At 36.8% G+C, this 19,157-nt stretch overlaps 1 protein-coding gene across 2 annotated transcripts in view; it reads left to right on the forward strand.

Moving 5' to 3' along the window:
• The window catches only part of LOC111048409 (alpha-1,3-mannosyl-glycoprotein 4-beta-N-acetylglucosaminyltransferase B), a 248,108-nt gene that overhangs the window by 209,062 nt on the left and 19,889 nt on the right, over positions 1 to 19,157 (forward strand). For both annotated transcript variants that reach the window (XM_039431140.1, XM_039431139.1), the window contains 4 exons: positions 8,948 to 9,280; positions 11,415 to 11,548; positions 15,569 to 15,615; positions 17,596 to 17,906. In XM_039431140.1, coding sequence (XP_039287074.1) covers positions 8,948 to 9,280; positions 11,415 to 11,548; positions 15,569 to 15,615; positions 17,596 to 17,906 — 825 coding nt within the window. The remainder of the gene's footprint in view (positions 1 to 8,947; positions 9,281 to 11,414; positions 11,549 to 15,568; positions 15,616 to 17,595; positions 17,907 to 19,157) is intronic.

A 19,157-nucleotide genomic window follows, 5' to 3' on the forward strand; every position in this document is an offset into this window, starting at 1 on the left:
GAATTAGTGTTATGGTTTACATAAATATTATAAATAAACAATTCAAAAAAAGGTACTTTGATTTTTATTTTTCTTTCCATTTAAGAGTAGCCCTAACGAAAAAATATAATATTATAAATACTGTGATTCATCAGGAAACACTCATTTTTCTCCTTCTTTAGATTCAAACTTCAGTGAGGTTACATATACATCTTAAAATCTCTTCACTTATATGGGCTATTTTTGTTCAAATTAATAAAAACAATATAAAAACTTGTAGTACCCTTTTTTAAAACTTTAAAATAAATTAAAGGGTTCTACAAGTTTTTATATTCATCTTATTATCAACTAGAGCTGGATTTGTTGATAGACTTGACCATAGAAAAATAGAAAAACTATTTTCAAGTAAAAATAATCAAGTAATTATAATCAAGTAAAAATAAGATTATTATATCCTCTTTGACTCAACTTAAACCTGTAGAATAAAATAAAAATTTACTTCTTTCATTGTGCGTTTTACCATTTGGATAGTTAATCGATGCTAGTAGCTAGTTGTAGAAACTGGTCTCAAACATCCTGCTGGAATTATTGTGCAAGAATTGCAGGCGATTGATATGTTTTAGTATAATCTTGAAAACTTTTCGAAGTCTACCATATTCTTGAGTCTTCGCCTATCATACTTACTTACTCCTCAGCTCTAAAGATCTTTACAACCCTTGGCCTCCCTCACATAGCCTCTCCATCTGTCTCGATCCTCAGCCTGCCTCCTCTAGTTACGAACTCCAAGTCCTTAGATCGCGTTCCACATCATCCGTCCACCGATTTCTTGGTCGACCTTCTCTTCTTCTGTTATATATTTTCTCCTTATACATATACTTTTTTCTCCATGTACATTTCACTCTTCCATCTCCCATTCTCAACATATGCCCCGCCCATCTGCCAGCTTTTATCGACCGATCAATGTCAAGAAATAACTCCTCTATTTCAAAATTAATTCTTTCTCTCCAGAGACCATTCTCAAAAACAGGGTTCAAGATTCTTCTCACCACCTTTCTTTCAAAAACTCTCTGTCTTTGTATATCTCCAGCAGTGAACACCCATGTTTCCGATCCGTAACACATCACAGGCTTCACCAATGGTTTTTATCTTCGTCTATCATACTCGTACTTATTCTTTAATGACTTCAAGATAAACTTCTGAAGCTTTTCATAGCCCCCAGGCTCATCTAAAGATAAACTTCTCAAGCTTTTCATAGCCTCCAGGTTCAACTTTATTTGCATATCCGAGTGAATTATGTTGCAGTGGTTGCAATGAATCAGAGAGGAAAGCTGGGAAAGGAGAGGAGTGATTTAGAAGGAGTAAAGGAAATGAGTGAATGGAATAGAAAAGGAAGAAGAGAAATGGGTGTTCAGTGACTTGTTTGCTGTCTAGAGGAGACAGCAAAGCGAGTAGTAGCAAAGTGAACCTTGTACAGTAGACAAAACCACCACTACTGTAGTTAGATTCACTTCAGTTAGGATTGGTTGAATGAGAACATCGATGTTATCTGTAAGAAATACTGACAGTTCGAAATGTAGTGAATTGGCTTGTGGCAGCGGAGCGTGCGACCCAAATCAGTCCATAGCGTGCCCCTCTGCGCCCCTGTACGCCCCTGCGTGCCCCTTTGCGTCCCCGCCCTCAGTCCTACTGTTTCGGTACAAATTTGAAAAGCGCAAATGTTTTGGAAGATCAGACTCAGTCGCGCACACCACTCGACAATAATTAATTGCTTGCATAGTTACCGGTGCTGTGCCCGATCCCGCCATAGATCTGCATGTCGAATTTGAATTTTAGATTGCGTAATACACCTCTTGGTCAAATTTTCAAGCTGTGTCCTGTTTACTGGGCCGAACTTTTGAGTCATTGTTGCTGCTACTGGACTCGACTGGGTGAGTTTTGTGGTTGGAATGCTGTAATTTATGCACCTGCATACGTTTTTGCACAGTTTCAAGTGGGAAGAGATTCCTGGATTGGCAGTCTTTTTCAAACTCGAACCTTCTTTTCAACGCATTTTATCGCACTGCTATTTTTCACTCAATCTATCATTCCATAGTCTATGAATATTTTCACCCATAGAAATATAAGAATGAAAGCTCTGACCAATTATAATAATTAGGCACCGTTCTCGCTAATTAGACTATAATCAGATGTATTCTTGGTTATTCAGTTTTCTATTAGTGATATTTTTCGAATTTTAATCGACAATAACCTAATAAATATAGATGGGTAATGAAATCCTCAACCTCCGGTAGATCTTTGAGTATCACCTTTACAACATCAGACATATCAATACTTTTATCTGAAATGTCAGTACCGTCATATAACAAATTGAGAATTCGAAATCGCTATCAAATGTGAAATTCCAGGATTGAGCCTCCTTCTCAAACTCATAACAGAAAATTAGGCCTACACCATTGATAGAATCTTCAAATTGTGTGCATTGTTATGAAATATTGATTTCAAGTGTTTTTAACCCATTGACCTAAATGTCAATAAACAACTGCACATATAGTATAACACCCTCGTTCCATTATTTGATAAGCAAATGAATTTTCTTTCGGAATTCCAATGAAAATTATTCTCCCAATCCTTCAATTATTCTATTATTCTACAATAATATACTTTATAACACCATCATCACTTTTATAATGAAATTCATGTTGATGGGTATATTTTCTTGTATAAGGCTACGAGATATCCACAATCCAACTATACATACGATTATCTCCCGAACTGGAATACTATCATAAGCAAACAAAACACAATTATAAGCTAAGATGATGAGATTCTCTCAGCTGGGATACTAAAAGACCATCGTATCCTCATGCAAACGCAGTATCTCGACAGTAAACATGTTTTCAACCAGCCATAAACAAGCAGATTCATTACATTTGCTTAGACTAAACCCGCATCAATTGCAGACTCTATGGTCGGAAGTTTGTCGTTGTGGAAGGGTGCAACGCAACATTAATGTCAGGCAAAACGGCGCTGTCACGCTTCTCAGTGTTGCAATAAACTGTCCGGCTAATTACAGCCCGATAGTCAGCGTCTCAGTTGGTATCTCACAAAATTTAAAGTTGTCTCCTCCCTGTTGTTTGTCGTCTTCTTTTTGATGTAAATTTACGAGCTGTAGACAGAAAATTAAATGTAGTTGTCATTTGTCAGTTGCAAACTAATACTTGTTCAAATCCTCTTTTTGAGATACTTCCAGTTATTTATTTATCATTTAGTTATTTATACATGCTGGTCTACAGGTATTGTTTCTTTGGTGTATTTTCTACTTGACTGATGTAAACAATAAAACTTGATTTGTTTTGAATTGTTAAAACATTGAATGTTGTTATTTGTTGTTACAAACTAATTCTTGTTCAAATCCTCTCTTCAAGATTCTCTCATTTATTTATTTATCTTCTTACAAACAAGGATTAGGCTTTAACCTATTCCGACTCACATCTAGCCAATTATTCAAATAAACATTTGAAAAAATCCTATTATTGCCACCGCTTGCGTGGTCTGCCAACATCTCTTTTGCCTGACATTATTCTTTGAACATGCTCCCTCCATTGATGCCGATTCTCCTTAACTCTTTCATTCATGCTGCAGATATTCAATTCTTTCCTAATATCTTCATTCCTGAAATGATCTCTTCTGTCTCTTCTTTATTTATTTACTATTCAGTTATTCATCCATTGATTGATTTTTTAGAGCTATGAAATATGAATGATAGATTTCTTTCTGATCTTGCTGAAAGATTATGGTGATTGTCTATATCTCTAGGTATTCGTATTTCTTAATTGAAAATTGAACTTAGGAGGAAAATATCTTCCAATTGAATCTTTCAGGCTCAAGATGTGAGTTTTATTTTAAACGTTTGAAATAATTTTGTTTTTGGCTCTTGTTTTGTGGAAAAACTACTGATTCAACTTTTTTCTAATTTCAGAGCTTGGCTTGCCCCCCTTGATCCTTAAAACAATCAGAATAACTCCGAATAATTTGGAAACAGTAACAAACATGAATTATTCATTCATATTTATTATATTTGTTTATATTTTATAAATGTGGTTCACATTATACTTTATATAATAATAATAATAAAAATATAATCCAATACAAGTAGTTGAGTAGTCGAACAAGAACTTGTCTTCAGTCAAGATTCATGGAATCATGCTTATTCGAATGTTTCATCATTTGAAAACAATATGAAATAGCAATAAACACCTCTTCATCTCTTTATCACGAGAGAACGAGTATTATTCTATACTATGACGCAACAGTAACTTGATGAATTGGCGGTATCATTTTTAAATCTTGCATAGCAATATAGAACTTTTATCAAGCACATGATTTATAGACTGCCATCATAACAAACTGTGTTACTATTCATTGCTGGCGTGTAATAGGGTGTACTTGAACGGCTCGTAAATGTTGGAAAAGCTCGTTGGCTTAGGGGGAAAGAGTGTAAGTATTATGAGGGGTAATAGGAGCTGCTTGCACGGAAAAGGTCGGAAATTGACCCGTTGTCTCATCCAGCAAAAATAGGGTCCGAAAAAAGTGAGACGGGCCTCTTGACACAACGTGTTGTTGAGGTTAATGATTCGCCCGAGGATAAGAGTCTAGGCTCACAATGGTGCCAGCATAGCACCCTCTCTCTCCCACACATTGGTGCCAGCTTAGCCCCCTCTCACTCATCCCTCTCAGCAAGCCACCCTTGACTTCAGACTTCTGTACTTCTAAAAGACCCACCCTCACCCTCACCCATTCCTCCTATCTTTCCTTGGTCTTCTTCTTTCGGCGCTTGTCAGACATCCAACTAATCTCTTCTAGTGAATTATCACCTCCAGTTCCATCCTTCCAGACTTTTCAACTTGGACGTTCCTTCTGTGACTCAAACTCAGCATAAAACCTGGTGATGTGTTCTGTTCCTTCTCGCTTTCTATTAAAGTCGACGTTCAACGGCGTTTCATATTCTGAAAGATATCAAGTTAAATTCAATGGAATAAGGTATCCTGTTAATTTCTTAGCATTTTATGCACCCACTATCTACTCTTCATATGATAGCTGATGCAATTTATGAACTTTCAACCACCTTAACGATCTACGTGCAAAATAGCTACATATAAAGCTTATTTTTATCGATATTATTCATTAGTATAGATTCTATAAGGAATGCAATGATTATCGATGATCCATTGGCCGCTTTCACACACACAGATCTTCAGAGGACACGATATCGTCCAGATTATGTGGTGGTCAAAATTACTTGGAAGGATTACTAAAGGAAGATCTTACATTCACACCATCGGTGTCGTTCGATTGTTGGCTGACAGGTTACGTCGCTGACAATTGGTTAAAAGCATCGTTGCTTCTAGTGTCGTCCGACATTTTGTTGGTCGGCATCGCTCTTTGGCGAGAATCTTCAACATAATTTTGTCAGTTTGAGGTAAGTTAGCGTACTATTTTTGTTCCCTTGGCAAGCTGCAAGAACAAGTAGTATGGTTATGGATAACAAATAATACGACAGTTTATTCCAATTGGAGTGATAATAGTCAAAGCGATGTATGTGTGCTAAAATTACAGATGTCGTTTAGTGTTAAAGGGTTGTTGACGTCGGCAGATAATCGGACCACATTATGGGTGTCGTGTAACGCGAAATCGGAATGAGCAGAAACGGTCATTAGTTGAATATGAACAAAGAAAATAGGAATTTTCTATTCTTATTCTCTTTGATATAAGCCATAAGGCATTTCTTTCCTAGCACTGCCCAATGAGTTTTACAAACTGCACTCCAAATTCACTAAGGTTTTAGATTCACTAAAATACCCCCATCACAAGAAATTGTTATGCCAGATCTCACTCCAAATTCAAGATATTGCTTCACTATTTCTCCCCAAGGATTCTCTAATGTACTCTCATCACAAAAGATTGTCATGCCAGATCTCACTCCAATTTCAATAGATTACCCGACTATTCCTGAAATCTTCTCTTCAAGGATCTATCTGAATCAATTACTAGATGGAAGGTTCCATTTGTTTCGAATGGAAACTCGTCGTCGTGTGCAATTCTCATGTGCCCCATCTGATAAGCCCTGCGGATTAGTTGGATGGTGGAAAAATATTGATTCGGTGGTGTGGAGGTGATGAGGGTTTGCCGGCGTCATACGTGCTAAGAAAGAATGCGGTTTGCTGAATTTCCCCGGAGACAATGCACGGTCGGCCGAATGCAATTCAACCATTCCAGCCGAGTGCTGCAATCTCTTGAATAGTCGTCCTCCAGTCTCTCGACACTCGTGTGTGCGTGGGGCTTCTTGAGAGTGAGAGAGACAGACAGATAGAGAGAGAGAGTGTGTGTGTTTTAGAGAGAGATGAAAGAGATAGTGTCAGAGAGAGAGATAAAAATAGATAAAATGTCAGAAAGAGATAAATGAGAGAGAGTAAGTTAGGGGGTGGGGGAGGAAGAGAGAAAGAGTGTGTAAGTGAGAGAAATGGAGTGTGAGAGAGAATAGTAGACTACATTATACATGAGAGAGAGAGATAGTAAGTGAGAGAGAGAGAGAGATAGAAGAGAGAGTGAGAGAATAGTAAACAACATGGCCTATACAGTCGGCAACAGATCCGAGGGTTAGCTCATCTAACTGAATTTCTCTCCCTTGAATCTTGGAAATTTTCACATAAGCAAACTTAATTCTAACAGTTGAGCGATACTCTTGATACTTTGCTTTTACTGCCAACTAGAGAGCCTCTAGTTTAATTCTCAAACGATTGGTTTGGCAGTAGAATGAGTTTTTACGTGTAATCTCAATTTATCCATACATTATTATCATTCAATATTCATTTATTAAAAGGGAGAGTCGCCAGAGTAATTTTCCCCACTATATTCTCTTAAACATCTTGAATTTCCCCCCTGTATTATTCACAAAGGACTTTGGAACTTGAGACTTTTATAACAGATCCGAGATTCAATATTTCTTTTAGTAGATATTTATTTCTACTAATATTGTCCATCCCATTAAGGGTTTACTGGATTGTCAGATTCTTAATGTGAGAAAATCGAGAGAAAAGTGAAGCGTTTCATATTATTTCAATTTGCAATTAGAGTGAAAATAATTTTCGTACCCAGTGAATTGGTAAAGTAAATTCATATGGCTTTTGTTGGTGGGGAGTCCCTTGCGGGAAGGTCCCACCGCCTGAATATATAATTTCATCCGTCAATGTGCCTTACAACTGTCTTAATTCAGCCGGGACCGACACTTTAACAGTGAATTAGTATTTGCTTGAACTGAAACTTGGCTGAATTGAATTGAATTAATTTATTTTTCCCATCGGATTCTAGTCCAAGTCCAAGTGAATTCAAATTACATAACAACATAGATTATTCCTTTACAGGGTAATTAAAATAAATGTCTCCAACTTGTAAATTCTGACACCGTTTAGTTTTTTGTACGTGGAGTTTTCAGTTTATTGTACGTGTTAATTTCCATCTTAAAACTTTGCACTCCACAAAATTGCAAAAGTCAGTTCATGATGAAAATATATTAGATGCATTTTGTGTTAACGACTTTTGAAGTGGCCATTAAAACGCACTCACTCCTCACCCCCTCTCCATTACCCCCTCTTCATCCCTTTACCCGCCACCCTGTGCTTTATGGAAGCTTTTGTGATTCTACTACATTCACGGTCTGAAAACTATGGAAAGCTTTATTATCTATATTTTCAAGGGCTATGACTCCCCTTCCTCAGATCCAGTCGTCAAGTTGGTAAATTGAACATTTTTATGGGAGTAGACCTCCCTTAGGTCTCTGAGGAGGGGCTTCAATTCCAGCCCAAAGATAGTGTTTTATTATGCACTCATTGCGTGTAGCTGTGATAGAGCTTGTCCAACTCAATTTGAGCTTTTACAGTTGTATCCTTCTATAATTACATGTTTTATATCTCAATTAAATTGAATAAAATGCAATACTCATACGCTTGAATAATTCCAATCTTAGAACACCTAGTTTAAATTTTAACTACCACTGGAGTAGGGTATCCGAAGGATCAAGTGTCATGATGAGGTTTCGAACTGGAAAATATCTTGTTAATCCATTTAATGATCAAGATATGAATTCTAATGAATATTATTAATAATAATAATTTCTCTGATTGCCAATGAATTGCAACCAGAGGAGTTTATTGACAAGAAATATACATAATTATTATATTATACATACAGAAGTTGCTTATACTAAATTTAGTTCTAATTATGATACCCCACTATAGCCTAATAATATGTGTCGGGGTGATCATATTATTAATAAAATTGCTCATATAAACATATATTGCTCATTGCTTTTTACTAATTGCTAAATTTATTTATTTAACAAATATCGAATACTAAGCAAAAATGAAAGGGAGAAAAAATATAAGTTTAGAAATATTCTGAAATTAGATTAGAGTTCTCTATTTATGTATGTTACAATACATACTGGCTTATAAACTAATTTACATTAAATATGACAGTATTGATAACTATTCAACGAATTTTACAAAGTATGAACAATTAATGATAATAAAGATTGAATGTAATTTTAATAACGATAATAAAATATTGTGATGTAACTACATTATTCAGCGGTGGAAAAGGATATAAAATAATATCCTTCCCATTAACACACGAGCGGGATGCCATATCACTAAAAAATGCCATTTTACTATTAAAAAAGAGAACAAATTGAGAAAAAATAAGTGTTGAGGTTTGATGTTTTTATCGCATCGGAAACAATGAGAATAAAACTGTTGGTGGGTTTCAGCATAAATGAAAGTGTATTTGATATTTGTATTAGTAGAATTGATGGTGATGGTACTGTTATAAAGTTTCCAATAAACATTATAGTGAAATTTGACAATATCTTTGTTTTCTTATTAAGTAATAATAATTTGATCTCTGGTTTCAGACATGCGCCAAGAGCAGGCGCTGGTGCAGCGGCTGGCCGAGTTGCAGCTGAAGCTGCAGCAGCTGGACTCGACGTACAAGGCGCGCGAAGAGGACGTCTACCTGCTAGGACAACAGCTGGGCCAGCTGCTAGCCGACCCGGCGACTGCGGCCAACGCTAGCGCTGAGCTGCGGCTGCTGCTGCTGCGCAACGTAACCGGGCTGCGGCCGAACGCAGGCGGCGACAGCTCACAGCTGCTGCGGCTGCCTTCCACCTACCACTTTGTGCCGCACCTCCTTCTCAACCCGTCCAGTCTTAGGCCTGCCTACGCACTCTCCAAGGGCCGGCAAGGAGGTAAATGCACTCTAAAATGCATGACTATCAATGATAACATAGAAGAAATAGCACAATAAGAAAGAAAGGCAGGGCTGGCTGGGAGCAGAGGAAACTCAACTGTTTCATTCTTTGCAAGAAGTCAATATTACTGTAGTGAGGTGCACGTTATAATGGCAGTGTAGGAAGATAGGAAAAAGCGTTGCCAAATCTCAGCCTTGCCACCCAAACAGCTGATACTGGTATATCTTATGAATTTAACTGTTCATTATTGTTGAAAATAGTTATTCAAATTTATTTGTCAAGAAAATATATTTTTTAAAGATGTGATAATAAATTTTCATGATTGAGATTAAATATTTTGTCAATTAGTTGAATTTCTACATTGATGGTAAACGATGTGGCAACAATGCATGAAAGAGAAAGCGCCATCTGCTTTGTTGAACGATAGACAAACATAGCAACACCATTGCAAATCACACACTGCCATTATAACGTTGACCTCACTATATCAATGATAACATAGGAGAAAATAAACACAATAAAAAAGAAAGACTCTTATTTTTCATTGGCAAAATAATGAAAATTTTAGAGGCAACTATTTCATTCTTGTAAATTCCAATTTGAATTAGTAATATCTATACCTCTCGATTTACAATCGGTGGTAACATAGAAGAAATAACACAATAAGAAAGAAAAGCTGATATTTTTCATTTGCAAAATAATTACAGTTTGAGTGTATAATCACTGTGTTTTCTATTTCTTTCTTGTGAATTCCAATTGGAATTAGTAATATGTATAGCTCATCACATTCACTCGAGCCTCAACTAACCGTCATGTAATTGTTACAATTCTTATGATTTATTTAATAAAATTATCAATTATTTTATATTATAAAGTGTTTTATTATTTTTTATTGTAAAATTTGAGTATTTGAAACTTTATGCATAGAATAACTTTGTTGCGTTGGCATCTAACCTACAAACATTTTGAACCATGATATCTCGACAAATAATGAACTTTTGACTATCAATAGAATAGAATAGAATCTCTATTGCAGCAATATCTGAGGTCTTCAGATACAATACAAGAGGAGAATATTTATCCTATTTGATTATTCAGTATCGATGTTTTATTTAGCGCTAAATTCAAATTATTTCATCTTTTCAAAAAGTTACATTATACTTATTATATCTATTCCTTACTGTTTCTGTACAAATACAGATATAATCAGCTGATGAAACGTGAAATGCGCGTGTTCAGGGCGCTCAAGTCTGTACGCAGCTCAATGTGTCTTATCAATTGGGAAAATACAAGCCAGAACTTGAGAAGAAAAATATAGAATGCTGAATTCAATTTATATTTCAATGAAAAATTGTTAGAAAATATCCCAACAGATAGATAAATAAGATTGAGGATTGTAGAGCCGCTGTAAAGTGATTAAATAGGTAAGAATATTTTATACGTAGAACTATTATTGAATTGAATTGAATTTATTGCCAAAAATCACATACAAATACTTGTACAATACAATTATTAGAGTATAATAAATACCTGCAAATAGACATTGATTGTAACTTGCACAACAATAATATTATCAATGTAATATTGGGCACTGCCAACATAAGAGTCCTTGTGTGTTAGCAGTGAGTTGCAGTTAACTTATTCTGCTTCAATTCTAGTCAAGTAAGAAGAGATATACAAAAATCTCAAAGGCTCAGAAAAAAAACTTGAGCATGGTTTTCATGAGTAGAGTTAGTGGTAGAGTTCCCTGGGCAAGTACTAACCATCTTGTGAGCTCTCCCAATGAAAACGTTCATGGTAGAGTAGAGTCATGGTAGGGTACTAGTTTTTAATAGAGTAGAGTGGTATAGCACCGTGGGATAGTACTCTACCACTTGCCTTCCCACACCACTGCTTCTCACTCAACTCTACCACTACTATGCTAATGAAAACATTCTCGAGCTGGTAGAGTAGAGTAGTGCCGTAGTCTATCAAGTTTAAGAAGTATTGTTATTTATTAAAAATATTAAGCAAAGTAACAATAAATGTTTTCAATTTTAGCAGAGTTGGAACGCTCCACCAAAAAAATATAGGCTACTATGTTAGAGAGGTATCAATAAATGCTCCATTTTTCATATTTTCGATGTTGCAGTTTCAGTGGCATTGGGAGTGCCAACCGTGAAACGTGAAGACCAAAGTTACCTCATTGCAACCCTACAGAACTTATTAGAAGCCATGTCCCAGGAAGAAGAAGATGATTCCCTTATTGTTGTATTCATAGCTGAGGTCAGTATATTTGAAATAACACATTGAGTAGGCTATACTATTGTTCTCTTACCTTACATAATGGTGTATATATGTTGATAGGCTATAGCTCACTCGTCTGATGACGAATTAAAAAGCTCCCCATTATTGCAATTCTTAATATCCTCCACCATAATCTTCACTTAAAACTTTAAAGTTGAATTTCACTTACCTACCGATGGAAATCAATGATAGTTTTACAAATTTAAAACTAGAATGGTGAAAGATTTGAAAAAAATGTGGGAGATATATTGCGGTATTCTTACCTAATTGATTAATAATTATTGATAAATGCTGCATCCATTGAAATTTGGGTTTATCAACTCATACTGTAATTGAATTTAAAAATACTAATATGCAACCCATGCATTGAACAACATCAATTTATTTAATTATTCTGTAGCACTGTACGCTAGCAGTAGTTATGGGGGCACTCGGGAGCAAAACTCAAATTAAGGTTACCAGCAACCATAACTTTTCTCCTAATTTATGGTCTATAACAACCATAAAAAATCAATCTAAACTATTGCCCTAGGTTGCTTCTATATCTATAGATTTGTATTGAATTAGAGCTTGCAGAGAAAATCTCGGCTGGTTTCACTTAGGACACCAAAATCTGTTGTCTGGAATGGTGATTCTATGCTAATAAGTACCGACATGCTTACCAAAAGAGCCAATGCCTTGCGAATCGCTCGGACATCGGTTTCTCAATTGGAATGGTAGTATCACTCCGTTTTCTACCACTTTTTGGGCGAAACCATAAAAGACGTTAGTTCAGGCATTTTCAGACGAATCGGCAGAGCAGAAAGCTCTCCAATTGGCTGATTGGATTGGCGTTCGGGAATCAGCTTATAATCAGCCACTATACTCTCTACAAATTAACTTCTGCGGCGCAGAGAAATGGAGGGAGCTCAGCCAATTACAGTGATGAATAGAGTGATAGGTAGAAGCGCAGTTGCCAATTTGTCGATTAGAGTCAGTCGATTGAAGGATTCCAGAGAGGAAACTCCGTAAGTTTAACATGAGCGCTTGAGTACTCACGAGAAATTAGAGGAATGCTTGCCGGTTAGAACGGCAACTTCGCAACCGTTGTATCCCTATAGTCCAGTCAAGGAAAGGTTATAGAGGGAAAAGTTGGGAAGACAATTTTTGACCCCACACTTCTGTTAAGGGTAGTAAGGAGGTAAACATATAAAAAGTCCCCACCCCTACACCCTGTGCTAAGGGGGTGGGTGGTTTAAAGGTACCATTTTCTGGTTTCTCGCATAAAACTCAAAAACTATGTATCCTAAGGACTTCACTGTCCTATAACAAATTGAAGCTTACATAATTTCCTACAATATTCATTTCACAGCTTTCTTTATATCTTCTTTAATTTTCGAGATATCCGCTCTTGAAAGTGTGCCATTTTTGAAAAAGACAGTTTGCCACCATTTTTTTCTATTTTTGCTCTTATAAATTTTTGAAAATCAATGGGAAAAATCCATGTTGATCATGAACTTATAGAGCATTGAATTTTCTTCAATTTGATGTATAATTTCACACTTTTACGAATTTTCCTACACCTTTTGCAGCAGCTTTAGTGTTGAGTATGAAATCTCCATTTTTGCAACAATGGACCAATTGACAAAGGAATTTGGAGGAAATGTTTTAAACAAAATTTTTGACTTTGCAGCTTTGTTGAGACTAGTTAGGAGGAGACATATCAAAAGTACCCGTTCCTAACTCATGTGCTAAGGGGATGAGGGTGGTTTAAAAGTTGCATTCTTCAGCATTTTACTTCCACGCTCATATCATGAGGACAATGCGTTCAACCGACATAACTAACTATTCAAAAATGAAGCTTAATAAATTCTCTACACTTTTCGTTCAGTGGAATTTCGTGATATTCCCAACAGTTCCCGAGATATTTCTCTTGAATGTGTATAATTGTTAAAATAACAGGTTTTTATCCAATGTTTTGCTCTTTAAGGGGTTATAACTCTCCAACAATGTATCATAAAAACTGATGCTTATCGTAGGTTTGTAGAGCATTGAATTTCTCTTTGAAATGATGTATTATTCCATTATTTCAAGTTTTCCTTTCATTGCTATAGCAGCTTCAATGTAGGGGGTGAAATTTTCATTGCTTTGCCGCAACTGAGGAAGAAAACCAGCACTGATCCACTGATTCTTACAGGAGATTTCACAGATTTTTATTTTACAATGTGTAACACTCTCATGAGAATCAATGTTATTGTAAGTTATTGATGATTAATATAGTTGTTTGTTGCAGTTTCGAGAAGGAGATCGAGTGCGGTCTGATCGAGGTGATCGCACCGTCGCCCTCCTACTACCCGGACCTGACGCAGCTGCGCGCGACACTCGGTGACTCGCCCGAGAGAGTGCGTTGGCGTAGTAAGCAGAACCTCGACTTCGCCTACCTGATGATGTACTCGCAGCCGAAGGCCGTCTTCTACGTGCAGCTGGAGGATGACATCCTCGCCAAGCCGCACTTCCTCACCACCATGAAGGTCACCGCCTACGAGAAGATCGCCAACAAGCAGCCCTGGTTTGTGCTCGATTTCTGCCAGCTCGGGTTCATAGGTCAGCCGTCAATCAATCATTCAAACTGTCAATATAGTCCGGTTGTAATGTAGTCTACAGTAGAAAAAAGGCTCTTCCAGCTTCAATTCATAGGTCAGTCCTGTTGTAATATAGAAGACACGAGGTTGTAATATCCAACACACGAAGCATGCGATTTTCGTGCTTAGGAATATGCCCACTCTACTCCCAGGCTTACAAGTTCACAAGTCTTATATTATAATATAGGGAAAAGGCTCCAACACACGAGTCATATATTTTTGTGCTTATAAAGGTGCGTACAGATATACGCGCCGCGAACATGAGCAATTAACTTTTAATCAGCTTATTATATCTGTATTTTGACAGAAACGGTAAGATACAGATATAGAAAGCTTGACATCAGCTGAATAAAAGTAAATTGCTCATGTTCACGGCGCGTAAATCTGTATGCACTTTGAGAATATGTACACATCACTCACAGGTTTACAAGTGTACAAGTCATGTTGTAATATACAGTAGAAAAAAGGCTTAAACACAGGGACATTAGTAGCTTAGGCGTTCACTGGCTACCATGCACGGGAAAGCGGAATTGGGAATGGCATGTACATTTGAGTTCCGGTCATGTCCAATTCCGCGTTCCTCTAGAACTTATTAGAAGCCATGTCCCAGGAAGAAGAAGATGATTCCCTTATTGTTGTATTCATAGCTGAGGTCAGTATATTTGAAATAACACATTGAGTAGGCTATACTATTGTACTCTTACCTTACATAATGGTGTATATATGTTGATAGGCTATAGCTCACTCGTCTGATGACGAATTAAAAAGCTCCCCATTATTGCAATTCTTAATATCCTCCACCATAATCTTCACTTAAAACTTTAAAGTTGAATTTCACTTACCTACCGATGCAAATCAATGATGGTTTTACAAATTTAAAACCAGAATGGTGAAAGATTTGAAAAAATGTGGGAGATATATTGCGGTATTCTTACCTAATTGATTAATAATTATTGATAAATGCTACATCCATTGAAATTTGGGTTTATCAACTCATACTGTAGTTGAATTTAAAAATATTAATATGCAACCCATGCATTGAACAACATCAATTAATTTAATTATTCTGTAGCACTGTAGGCTAGCTATTTATAACCAGATGATACAGCTAGACTAGGACCACCTATATACCTGTATATAGGTGGTCCTGACTAGAATCTTGGCTTTTTCAATAGAAATTATAAAACGTACTCTTTTTCAACATTATTCTGGTAGATGATACAGTACAAAATTTATTGTTAATAATCAATATTATGATTACATATTATCCACAATGAACGTTGAAGGTTGTTTCTCCTTCGCGAGGACTCATAATTTTCTTAACATTTAATATGTTAATTCCTATTTGTGAGCTAATGTGCTTATATTTCTCTTTCAGACCGATGAAGAATATATTCTCCAAGTAGCAAATGACATCAAGCAACAGTAAGTAATTTTTCGTTCAATTATTTTATCAATTGATATTGTTATAAAGACTTCATTACACTATTTAGTGTAACAACTACAAGTGTTGTATCACAGCTCTAGAACCTATAGTATCAACCACGTACTCGTACTAATAATAGGCTGTACCATTGCAATGTATTGCTACCGTATATACTCTGATAACAATTGAAATACATTGAACATTTCTTAAGTAGGCTAATCTAAACTATTGCCCTAGGTTGCTTCTATATCTATAGATTTGTATTGAATTAGAGCTTGCAGAGAAAATCTCGGCTGGTTTCACTTAGGACACCAAAATCTGTTGTCTGGAATGGTGATTCTATGCTAATAAGTACCGACATGCTTACCAAAAGAGCCAATGCCTTGCGAATCGCTCGGACATCGGTTTCTCAATTGGAATGGTAGTATCACTCCGTTTTCTACCACTTTTTGGGCGAAACCATAAAAGACGTTAGTTCAGGCATTTTCAGACGAATCGGCAGAGCAGAAAGCTCTCCAATTGGCTGATTGGATTGGCGTTCGGGAATCAGCTTATAATCAGCCACTATACTCTCTACAAATTAACTTCATGCGGCGCAGAGAAATGGAGGGAGCTCAGCCAATTACAGTGATGAATAGAGTGATAGGTAGAAGCGCAGTTGCCAATTTGTCGATTAGAGTCAGTCGATTGAAGGATTCCAGAGAGGAAACTCCGTAAGTTTAACATGAGCGCTTGAGTACTCACGAGAAATTAGAGGAATGCTGGCCGATTAGAACGGCAACTTCGCAACCGTTGTATCCCTATAGTCCAGTCAAGGAAAGGTTATAGAGGGAAAAGTTGGGAAGACAATTTTTGACCCCACACTTCTGTTAAGGGTAGTAAGGAGGTAAACATATAAAAAGTCCCCACCCCTACACCCTGTGCGAAGGGGGTGGGGGTGGTTTAAAGGTACCATTTTTTGGTTTTTCGCATAAAACTCAAAAACTATGTATCCTAAGGACTTTACTGTCCTATAACAAATTGAAGCTTACATAATTTCCTACAATATTCATTTCACAGCTTTCTTTATATCTTCTTTAATTTTCGAGATATCCGCTCTTGAAAGTGTGCCATTTTTGAAAAAGACAGTTTGCCACCATTTTTTTCTATTTTTGCTCTTATAAATTTTTGAAAATCAATGGGAAAAATCCATGTTGATCATGAACTTATAGAGCATTGAATTTTCTTCAATTGATGTATAATTTCACACTTTTACGAATTTTCCTACACCTTTTGCAGCAGCTTTAGTGTTGAGTATGAAATCTCCATTTTTGCAACAATGGACCAATTGACAAAGGAATTTGGAGGAAATGTTTTAAACAAAATTTTTGACTTTGCAGCTTTGTTGAGACTAGTTAGGAGGAGACATATCAAAAGTACCCGTTCCTAACTCATGTGCTAAGGGGATGAGGGTGGTTTAAAAGTTGCATTCTTCAGCATTTTACTTCCACGCTCATATCATGAGGACAATGCGTTCAACCGACATAACTAACTATTCAAAAATGAAGCTTAATAAATTCTCTACACTTTTCGTTCAGTGGAATTTCGTGATATTCCCAACAGTTCCCGAGATATTTCTCTTGAATGTGTATAATTGTTAAAATAACAGGTTTTTATCCAATGTTTTGCTCTTTAAGGGGTTATAACTCTCCAACAATGTATCATAAAAACTGATGCTTATCGTAGGTTTGTAGAGCATTGAATTTCTCTTTGAAATGATGTATTATTCCATTATTTCAAGTTTTCCTTTCATTGCTATAGCAGCTTCAATGTAGGGGGTGAAATTTTCATTGCTTTGCCGCAACTGAGGAAGAAAACCAGCACTGATCCACTGATTCTTACAGGAGATTTCACAGATTTTTATTTTACAATGTGTAACACTCTCATGAGAATCAATGTTATTGTAAGTTATTGATGATTAATATAGTTGTTTGTTGCAGTTTCGAGAAGGAGATCGAGTGCGGTCTGATCGAGGTGATCGCACCGTCGCCCTCCTACTACCCGGACCTGACGCAGCTGCGCGCGACACTCGGTGACTCGCCCGAGAGAGTGCGTTGGCGTAGTAAGCAGAACCTCGACTTCGCCTACCTGATGATGTACTCGCAGCCGAAGGCCGTCTTCTACGTGCAGCTGGAGGATGACATCCTCGCCAAGCCGCACTTCCTCACCACCATGAAGGTCACCGCCTACGAGAAGATCGCCAACAAGCAGCCCTGGTTTGTGCTCGATTTCTGCCAGCTCGGGTTCATAGGTCAGCCGTCAATCAATCATTCAAACTGTCAATATAGTCCGGTTGTAATGTAGTCTACAGTAGAAAAAAGGCTCTTCCAGCTTCAATTCATAGGTCAGTCCTGTTGTAATATAGAAGACACGAGGTTGTAATATCCAACACACGAAGCATGCGATTTTCGTGCTTAGGAATATGCCCACTCTACTCCCAGGCTTACAAGTTCACAAGTCTTATATTATAATATAGGGAAAAGGCTCCAACACACGAGTCATATATTTTTGTGCTTATAAAGGTGCGTACAGATATACGCGCCGCGAACATGAGCAATTAACTTTTAATCAGCTTATTATATCTGTATTTTGACAGAAACGGTAAGATACAGATATAGAAAGCTTGACATCAGCTGAATAAAAGTAAATTGCTCATGTTCACGGCGCGTAAATCTGTATGCACTTTGAGAATATGTACACATCACTCACAGGTTTACAAGTGTACAAGTCATGTTGTAATATACAGTAGAAAAAAGGCTTAAACACAGGGACATTAGTAGCTTAGGCGTTCACTGGCTACCATGCACGGGAAAGCGGAATTGGGAATGGCATGTACATTTGAGTTCCGGTCATGTCCAATTCCGCGTTCCTCTAGTAGTTATTGGCCGCTACTAATGTCCCTGTGTGCAGTAGCGTGCTCACGGAAGAGGCTTAGGCCAGTTTCACACGGCAGAGACCTCGCTCCTGGAATATCATATTACGGAAGATCATATTTCATATTTTGCAGCTCTCCTGTACTTTCACATGGGGATCTTACGAATAAGCCGACAGATCTAACAACTCCGCCGACGTTTGCTCAAAGTATATGACTCATCACTTTTTCTCAAAGTCTAACTTCCTTAAAAATATAGATAGAAGATTACTGATTTCGGATTTGGATTCAGCGACCCCAAATTCTTTAAAGAGTAAGTCCCATTTTCAAAAATACCCGAAAACAAGGGAGTTATAGCTGTTTTTAATATAGCTTTCCATTATCATATGATTATATAGTACGTACTAAGATAATAATACTCCTGCCTCACAAAGGGACAGGCAAAGGTTTTAAGAAGTTTTTGAACACCTGAGAAGTTATACATAAACATTTTTAATTTTTAAAAGTTCTAGTTTTCCAAAAAAAATATTGAACTATGAAAAGATGAATCCAAATATGAAATCATAAATCATCTCCACTCATCACCCAATAAAATAGGAGGAAAAGGAATGTTGTACAGTAAAATTCACT

The sequence above is a fragment of the Nilaparvata lugens genome, chromosome 6 (genome assembly GCF_014356525.2).
Source record: "Nilaparvata lugens isolate BPH chromosome 6, ASM1435652v1, whole genome shotgun sequence".
NCBI lineage: Eukaryota > Metazoa > Arthropoda > Insecta > Hemiptera > Delphacidae > Nilaparvata > Nilaparvata lugens.